Source organism: Epinephelus moara, chromosome 21 (genome assembly GCF_006386435.1).
Source record: "Epinephelus moara isolate mb chromosome 21, YSFRI_EMoa_1.0, whole genome shotgun sequence".
NCBI classification, from domain to species: domain Eukaryota; kingdom Metazoa; phylum Chordata; class Actinopteri; order Perciformes; family Serranidae; genus Epinephelus; species Epinephelus moara.
Genome location: NC_065526.1, coordinates 4,493,988 through 4,504,308, shown reverse-complemented (window position 1 = coordinate 4,504,308; position 10,321 = coordinate 4,493,988). Strand labels below are relative to the sequence as shown.

General features: G+C 41.8%; 1 protein-coding gene across 1 annotated transcript in view; it reads right to left on the bottom strand.

The window, feature by feature from the left end:
• The window catches only part of LOC126409158 (unconventional myosin-X-like), a 159,682-nt gene that overhangs the window by 105,593 nt on the left and 43,768 nt on the right, over positions 1-10,321 (bottom strand). The window contains exon 2 of the mRNA XM_050075114.1: positions 3,104-3,202. Within this exon, the coding sequence (XP_049931071.1) occupies positions 3,104-3,202 (99 nt within the window). The remainder of the gene's footprint in view (positions 1-3,103; positions 3,203-10,321) is intronic.

Genomic DNA, 10,321 nt, shown 5'->3' with positions numbered 1-10,321 from the left:
GCGGCGCAAGATGGCAACCTCTCTAAAGCAAGGCCCTTGCTATATATATATATATAAAAGCATAATTATAAGGCTACGAAAACCAAACAAATTTTATTTTATAGCGATTATACACTTGTATAAACATATTAATGGGTAGAATATTCAGATTCAGATTGACAATAAACCATGCCAAATATTACACACTGGCCCTTTAAGGTAAAGCAGTGAAAATACTCTAAATATAGCACACACTTAAACTGATATTAATGTTTTTAGGTGGAACTTTATTAAGGTGTCTATAATACGTTTACAAAGTACATGCTGTCAATAGCGCTTCATCTTTAGAAGGAAATTATTATTACATTTAATTCATAATATGTAATTATTTCTTGACTTCTGTATAAATATATTTTCCCCTTTTTTCTCCTTTTCTCTGCACTGTGTTCTGTGTGTTGCTTGGTTTTTATTGTATAATTTTCACTGACTGCTCAGTAGGGCTGCAACGATTACTCGACTTATGGATGACTAATCGACTATTAAAATAATCGATGACTATTTTAGTAGTCGACTAATTGGTTTGAGCCATTTTTCATAGAAAAGTACTATAAAAGTAGCCCAAAATACTCTTATTGCAGCTTCTTATGTTCAAATATTGGCAGCTTTACACACTCTGCCATGACGGTGAACTAAAACCCTTTGGCGTGAGTACGAAACAAGACATTAGATGACATAATTTTGGGGTTTGGGAGAGACAGACCGACATTTTTCAACATTTTAACACATTTTTTGATAAAATGATTAGTCGAGTAATCGAAGAAATAATCAACAGATTAGTCAACAATGAAAATAATTGTTAGTTGCAGCCCTACTGCTCAGTGTGCTTCCTGTTGTCATTTATCTTTTGTTATATTCATTTTGTATAATGTTAGTTTAGTTCTTTTATCTACTTTTCTCCCTTTTCTTGTCACTGTTTTTCTCCATAAATTGAGTTATCGCCAAACTGGGGGCGTGCCGACTGACATCTACTGTATACGTATAATACCAGGGTTTTCCCTGGGTTTTTTCGAGGCCAAGGTGGCAAAGACCTGTGATGGGGGGCATCTTGACAGCTGTACTTTTAGATACGGTCCCCCTCTATTAAATATGAAAGGAGGCCCCCACATGCTTGAGCTTTACACTGCTGACTTGTATAATCAGAATTTACCCTTTACAGCAGGCACATCCTGACAGCTGAGAATATTACTAGTATTGTCCCCCCTCTATTAAATATGAAAGGAGACTGAAAATCACAGGACATGTGTGTTCTGATGATACAAGTCAGCGGTCCTGGAATGGAATACACCTCTACATCTCGGAGGCGACGTCTTTCCACATACGGGCTTCCTTCGCCATTCAAATGGGGCAGAGCTCCGTGGGAAATAGGGCTGCCACGATTAGTCAACTAATCGATGACTAATCGACTATAAAAATAATCGGTGACTATTTTAGTAGTCAACTAATCGGTTTGAGTCATATTTCATAGAAAAGTACTATAAAAGTACCCAAAATACTCTTACTGCAGCTTCTTATGTTCAAATATTGGCAGCTTTACACACTCTCCCATGATGGTGGACTAAAACCCTCTGGTGTGAGTACAAAACAAGACATTAGATGACGTAATTTTGGGTTTGGGTGCGACAGACCGACCGACGTTTTTCGATGAAATGATTAGTTGAGTAATCGAAGAAATAATCGACAGATTAGTCGACAATGAAAATAATCGTTAGTGGCAGCCGTAGTGGGAAACAGTAAGAAAGACACAGCCTGAGGGGGATCTGACGCAACAGTGGGGGGAGAAGCAGGTACGTGGCGCTGTGCGCCCGACGAAAAATCTATCGCATCGCACCAAATGCGTGCCACTACAGTGTCGCTTTGGGTTGTGAGCGTGCATGACACGCGGCTACATTGAAAGTAATGGGTTTGTGTGCGCAAAAGACGCTACACACACACACGCTTTAACCAAGGCGGCGGCCAAAATCACCCAAGCAGCCCGTCTTTGTCTTAGATAGGCAGGGAAAACCCTAAATACACTGTCTGGGTGAGTACCCCATAAAACCCCACTTAAAAAAATGTGAACTGTCCCTTTAACACCTTACAGAGAGAAAATTATAGCCAACTACAAGAAATATTTTATGTAAAATCTATCCTCTAAAACTGCTTGACAGGTTGATTTACGTTAATTCTTAATAAGCAACCTGAACCATCCATGTAAGCCCCTGTGACCCCTGCTCCATTTGTCCTTCACCTCGTCTGTATCTGCTGTTTTGACAACACATGGATCAAAGAGGTAATGCACAACCATATGGGGTTTAGGGGATTTGCAGCATCTTGAGCTGATCCCAAATTATATGTGGACCTCTTTAAGCCTTTGTTCTCTTGGTGGTTAATGAAAGAATCTGTCAGTGTTGGAAGATGAATGAGAAAGATGGGAATTTTCCTTGTCAGGAGAGCAAACAGTTAACTTTGCCTGGTTTGTTTGTTTCTATGGAACAATAAAGTCAACTGAGGAAACAGAAGGAACATTTTCAGCCAAGTTAGAGGAGCTGCCTGCTAAAGGTGACTTTAGTGAATTCAGTTATGTTACTTCACCACATCTGAAGCACTGTGGATATTACACACAAATTAAATTCATAATGAAATAAAAAGTGATCGCATGGTTTGGCACATAATGAAACAACATTGGAATCTTTGAGTTCCTTCATTGTTTGTTCTTTGTTTGTTTTTCTGCTTTAATGAGTTACTAAACTTAAAGAATTAGCAAATTACGTACGGTTAATGTTTTGGCTCTCACTTAATGCACTTCATGTCTCTTTGGCTGCTTCACAGAGGATGTTTAAAGGTGTTTAAACACCAGTAACAACAAAAGAATTTCCTTTCCCCCAATTCTAAGTGAATGCACTTTGTGGGAGACAGGAAGTGCAGCATGCCCCAGGAACTAAAACGGCCACAGGGACAGGAAAAGTTCCTGAGTTTGTATACAGTCAACATTCTTTGAAGGGGTGAAAAGTGCTGAGAGAGGATAGGACGTTCTGATGGGATCCAACCCTCAAGGTCACACAAAATGACCTTTTGTGGTTCTTACCTGGCCGTAGTCTGTGGCAAAGACAACAACCCCTCCAGAGCACGAGGACACGGTGCTGGGAAGGTACTGCTCATCCTCCCGTAACCACACCCGGTCACCCTGCAGGAAAAGACGAAAAACATGTATGAGTTTTACCTGTCAAGTACCAGAGTTGACTTCATACTGAAGAATACAAATCCAAATACAACAGGCTTCAACAAAGGAAACCAAAGACCAAAGAGTCTCAGTTCAACACGAGAACGACCAACTGAACAGCAAAAACATTGGCATCGTACATTTCTGCAAACCACACATATATTACCTTTGTTTTGTGTTACATTTTTAAAATGACTTGGTTAGGGTTAGGCACAAAAACCACTTCATTATGGATAGGAAAAGATGGTGGCACAATCTCGGCAGGAAATGTAGCGATGTCTCAGTAAAAAACAATCACTTTTAGTGGCACTGCCCCCCGATGAAAAACAGCAATGGGTTGATATAAATCACTCATGTTTGGGATCTAAAACGTTGCTGGAAACACAGCAATGACTCGATTAAACACAACTGGTTTTGTTGTTTTTTGGTCTCGAACAGTGGTCTGCCACTTGGCCAGCATCTCACCAGGGTAACACACCATCTCCAGATGACAGTCATCTCATATACAACCTCACTTTAGAAACATTGATATGAAATGTACAAATTTATGGTTTGCAGAAACGTGCAATGCAAAGATTTTCTTCTGGCAACTGTGCTGACAAAAGGAAGGTCCAGAAGCAAAGCAACAGTGTCTTCATGTAACAGTGGATCTTATTTTTGCAAAAGAAAGACCAGGGCTTCCAAAATGGCCCAGACAGAAACCACAAAACAGTTCTGCCAGTTGGTTGAGATCATCAACAGATTATCTGTGTTCATGAAATTATTTTGTGATCTCAAAAACAGTGGATTTTGAGGTCATGTAATGTTATACTTTGCACTAATGGCACAAGAGGCTGTACTAGCCTCAATCTGTTGTTACCATGGCATTACCACGGCACTGACCTTTCTCTGACCAATAAGAGGCCCTCAGCTGTGGACAAAGCGTGGAAAACTCTGCAGTGTTGGGTTTCAGAGATCTGTACCTGCACCCAGGAGGCCTGTAAACCTGCATGTTTATTGATGCCTTTTAGTGACCGACAGTGGAGCAGAGTCAGAAAACACTTTATACCTGTTGACCTGTCGAGTTTACAGCTCCTGGTTGCTACAGCGTTCCCCTCACAGCTGACAGCTGGATATTTAATCACCACAGTTCCCCCACTCTGCTGTGTTTGTGGAGAATTAGCAGAGAATTTGGGGAATTTAGGAAGAAAGTCAGGGTCTTAACTGTATGTTTGGAGATTTGTATTTTTGTCTTTTTATATATTTTGGCTTTGGATGTGGCCACAGTACCAAAATTGTGTGTACAGATTTAGATTTTATTTTTTATTTTTTTCGACAGCACAGACTGAGGTGCAGTACATGAACAGTCCTCCAGTTTGCTCCCCTCCCGTCTATGACTACTGAAGATATTTGTTCAGTGGGAAATTCAGACTCTGCAAAGCTCCCCTTGTTGAAATATGACTGAGCTGCAGAACGGAGGGGCCCTCGAAGTGGATTCCCTCTTAATCGCAAAGCCACATGTGCCGCTCTTCATTAGCGTGACAAGCTAATGCTAATGGGAAAAACAAACGCTGCACTTTTGAGAGATGCCCCTCCTCTTTCTAAACCAGGCATATGAATGACCTTTGACCCACAAACCCTCATTCTGACCGAGTCGCTGTGGTGCGGTGGAGAGGGGCACCTGGCTGGGAAAAAGTTAGAGGATGAAACACAGACACACACACACACACATACACACTTACAAATGGGGTAAAGCTCAGGTCTGCAGTGTCAGCAGTGGATCAGAGGGGAGCTGTGTTGTTCTAAACCCTCGGTTGTCCTCTCTGAAGAGGGAAACTGCGTGACTGAAGCGAAGACTGGGACGCTCTGAGGAAACCCATAAACAAACTCATCTTTTGATCGTGACTTCACACAGTCACTAAGTCTGACAGAGAATTGAGTCGCTGTTCTTTACTTTGCTGATGTGCAAATTATGAAAGCAGATGTTATCTTGCAGAGGCGCAAAAATAATCTGCAGTTGTCAGTGAGAATATAGTTTTTGTTTCATCAAATTTTGTCTTAATTTTTGTCAAAGTAATACTTCACCCTCCAAATGACATCTTGTATAACAACTACTCATCCGTTGCGTTGAATTCATGAAGAAAACTGCATTTTTCCTTGCATGCTTTCACTGCGAACGGAGATCCTTGATGGACTGAAGTAAAAGAGGGCCTGCTTTTAAGCAAACTTGTGCAGATAGAATAAGATCAGCCTTACCATTCAAATAAAGCGCATATCTAAACTTATTCATTATTGTAAAACAGACACAGAAACATAGACAGAACCCGTCATTGTGATGCTGACAGCAGTGGACGTCTGGCTCTTTGATGCTACAAAAAGGAACCAAACAAAGGATGATGTTCCATTGTGCCGTACACAAAGAGAAGGCGTGTGCTGTTTACCAGCCGAGACCATATGGACATTCCTGATGTGCACCACCACCGGAGGAATCTGATGCTCGGACCAAGTTTGGGTGGAGAAAGAAAGAAAGAGAAGGGTCTTCCTCCTCCCAGCACACTTTAAAGGCTCTTTTACCACCAAAGACCCCAACACACACACACACACACACACACACACACACCCCCAACACACACACACACACACACACACACACACACACACACACATATACATCCATGTTCTTTGTGGACAGCGTGTGCCGCCCTCCCTCCCTCTGCTGAGGGGGGAGAAAGAGGCATCACACAGTGGCACACTATCTTATTGTGCTTTCCCTCCCTCCGCCCTTAATCCACTCCTTCTCCCCTCCTTCCTTCCCTCCCTCCCTCTCTTCCTCACACACTCACACACTTTGACCTACAGAGCTACTATCCCAATTTTAAACTAGGGCTCTGCGCCAAAAGCCTGTGCTTCACCTCGTCTCCCTCATTCATCACCACTGATTGCCTGAACTCTGAACATCAAAGATCTCGTTTGTACTTTCCGATGGACCAAAGAAAAGGAGGAGCCGAGGTGGATATCTTTGTTAATGGATACAAAAATACACTTAAGTTAATAAAAGAAAGACAAAAAAAGTAAGCACATGTAGAGCCTGTACCTCCACTAAGGCTTCACAATACTATAAAGTTGTTCTTTTAACAACAGAAAATGTTTAGAAACTTTAAATATGATGGACACAATGCAGGAAAACTAAAGGCAGACATGATTTTTGAGAAAACCTAAATTATGAGTGGGAATATTAAGGCTTTGTAACTGTGCAAAACTTAAAGACATTCCAACTCTTGGCCACAAAGTTATAGCTATTTAAATCCATCATGTTGCTGCAGCACCAAAGACGAGTCAGAGTTCGTATGTGGACATGTCTCCTAAATTTGGCTGCAACTGCACTATGTGTATGAGCAATAATGGTAGTCTTTATCAGCCATGTTGGAAAACAATCAATGAGATGTGTTTTCAGAGAAGTGCAAAAGTCATTTTGCAAAGAAAAAGAAACATTGTTTGGACAGTTATCATACCATGAAAATGTCATGCCATTGTGACCCTACTGCCGACCACCGCTCAAACCAACAAACAACAAAACCAGTGTTGATCTAGTGAACAATTGCTGGGTTTACAGCAGCTTTTTAGCCTCCTAACGTGGCTGTTTTGTAGCAACTTGTCACTGTTTTTCCAGAGGGGACAGTACGACAAAAAGCAGTCGTCTGTTACCAAGAGGAGCTGCAGAATGATATATACATGATAATTTCCTGACCACAACCAAGTGTTTCTGTGTCTAAACATAATCACACATTAACCACTGCATTGTTGAAACGTACAAACGTGAAGTTTCAAGGTATCCACCACATAATAACGTACAAATGTGACATATCTGTGGTTTGCAGAAACGTACAATGCCAACATTTTTCTGGATGGATACGTCTCATGGTTCAATTGCTTATAAATGCCACATGATGGTTCAAATGGATTTAGATCTGCAGCATAAATAATTTCTGTCTTAGCCAATGATGTTGTTTCTCAGTAAATTTTGCAGAAATATGCTGCCGAGCCTTTGAGATTTTCGACAAACTATCAGATGAGACAAACTAACAGGAGCCAAAACACAACACCTCTGTATGCTTCAAACAAACTTGTTTATATAACAGGTCACAAGACGCAATGAATGGTAAAAACGGGTACATATTTTGTGTGAGAAGAATGAAAATTCAGAACTTGAGAGGGTTTTGTAAAAAAGTTTTAAGGCTTCACTCTTCCACTGTGTAGAGTGACCCTCATTACCGTCTACTTAGAAAGTTACAAATATTGTTCAATGCTGCACTTCCATATTCTGCCATCAGAAAGCAGGTTTCAGACACTGTTTGTCATTCCAACCAGTACACTGTTTGAAGCACACTGAGGCTGTGAAACTTCCTGCTGAAAACAGTCTTACTTTGTGGTTTATTAGAGTTATTCAGTCTAATATCCCTCCAGTTGGGCTTCAAACCATCCAATGTCATGAATGTTTGAGATTCCCCAATATTGATTTTCACTGTGCTGAAAAGGCTCCACAAATAAATACCATGACATTCTAGAAATGTCTTGAACCACCAGAAATCAAACAGATCAGCTTTCATAGACTCGAGACGTCACAAAACCCCCTCAACACAAAACCAACAACTTTTTAAATGAAGCAGGAAAAATAATCCCAAACTTCTGTTATGTGGATTTTCTACCAGTGCAGAGACATGAAAGGAAGCTGGGCCTCTGCCGAGCTAATGTCAACACATGAACAGGGAGACGCTAAAGAGTCTCGACTGGGACTGGGAGCTGTGGATCAAGGCCCAGCTGTTGCACCAGTAGGACCTCTGAGCCTCTCATTCCAGTTCAACCTGAGTAAACTATCTCACAGAGCAAAGTCAGAGGTGTTGGAGTGTGACCTGTAGCAACAGGGCAGATTATTAAACTGGGAAAGAAGCTGTTGAGGAATTAAAAATCTAACTCATCATAAGAAAAGCAATTTATTTTGAGTTTATCTACAGTCGTCTAGACAGACAACTGTATCATCAAACATGTTTGAAATAAAGTGAGGAAATGTTTTGGCTTGATAATAACCTGATGTTTGGTTTCTCTGTTATGTCAGCAATCACTTTCTGAGGGCAGACGTAATGTTCTGGGAAGTATTTGACAGGAGTTGATATTGATAGGACATCCTACAAGTCACTCAGAGCTGCTATCTGCATCACTTGATGAAAATTAAGATCTAGAAAGGTTTTTGAGAAATCTCAGTAAATAAAAAAATCATTCCTAGTGCCACAACCCCTGCAGGAATTGCAGCAATGTCTCTGTAAAAAGAACAACTGCTTTTGGTTGCCCTATCCCGCTGGAGAAACAGCAAAACATCACTGAAAAAATCCCATCTTTGGGTGCTAAAAAAGCACTGGAAAAACAGTGATGGCTCCCTAAGAACACCAACATTTGTTGCCTAAAACTCACAGGAAACACAGCGGCAGGTCCTTAAAAAAATGCCCACCTTTGGGGAATGAAAAGCTTCAGGAAAAACAGCCAGGGTTCACTATAAAACACCCACGTTTGGGGGCATCTGGAAATGCAGCAATGACTTGTTAAAAAACAACCAGTTGTTTTTTGTTATTCTCCAACAGCAGTCTGCAGCTTGGAAGGTGTCACGCCTAGCTGACATGCCATGGTTCATTGTGGTTTGAGTCGTTTCAGATCCATAAGAGTTGGAGTTCGGCCCATCCCAGCACTGTATAACATCCTCAGTCATGAAGTCAGCCACATGTGTCAATTGTCCAGAGAGGCGCCTTTTTCTGGCCTTTATCACAATCCTGACACCTCCTCCCGGCCAGAAACCAAAACACCAACACAGACCTCCCGCCCTGAAAGCTCTGGGGGTAAAACCGAGGCAGTGACCCTTCTCTTGCTTGTATTTTCCCTGTGTAACCTCGACATGTGTGGCTAATGCTCTCTCTGTGGGACGCGGGGCTGGGGGGAGCTGGCAAAACGAGGATCTGTGGTGCTGGAAGCGTTCATACGCCGACGGGGTTGGAAATGAGCAGCTGTCTCGTTTGAGAGATTCCTCTTCCTCTCCCATAACAAACAGAGTCCTGTGTTCGGCCACAGCCATCCTCTCTATCAGAGCCTTCAATGGGAAAGCCTGTGAGGCCATCTTTTTTTTTTTTGAGCACTAAAACTGACTCAACACAACTGCTGGTATGTTCTCTAAGAGATGATGCATTGTTGCCCTTAAAAACAGCTGGCACTGTTTGCTGTATTTACTCTTCAGACGTCTAACTGTCTCCAGTGAGGACAGCAGGCAGACGTTTACGGGGAAGACGCGCAGAACATTCGCAATGATCTGGCGATAAACGTGGCAGCAGACGTCCAGTTGTTTTCTACTGAGTGTGTGAACACCATGTTGCCACTGCTGAACTTTGACCTCGTCTACACCAGCCGCACAGAGAAAGCAGCACATCAGCAACAGCTGCAGCCCTCCATCAGTGTCTACACCAGATCTGTTCAGCCACAGTCCTGCTCCGAACTCAGAAGCTCTGAGTGTTTACATTATGTAGCCTACACTGCTACATGAAGCTATTGCTAAGCTAGCGGTTGTGTTTGCAAGCTTTAATTAGTTCATTGCCCAACTGCAAGTACACTGCTACATGTAGCTGCATGCTAATGTCAGGAAACATGTTATCTTGGTTGCTAATGTTCATTTCTCCCAGATTTTGGATCATATTCCAGCTGGAAAATGTCTGGTTGTCTTTAGAAGCTTTTGATAGTTCACTGTAGAAAGTGCAGCTATTCTCTGTTACAGTCATTTCACAGCTGCTACAAACTGGGCTCTTTCGGTAGGGGGGCTTAAATGCATGGGTGTTAAAATGGAGCGTTTCAGACAGAGGGTGAATACAGGTGTTCGGGTCCCTTTTAAGGAGTAATACTGTGACTCAATGCTATGAGCAATAATTGCAAGAGAAATGCCAACAATTGTACTCTTTTTAAAAAAAAAAAAAGATTTGCATGTGTAGGCGTCTTTTAAAACACAGGTGAACCCTTGTTCCCTGATGTGTCATGTTCGACATCACAGGCGAGTCAGAAAACAGGTTAGTAAAC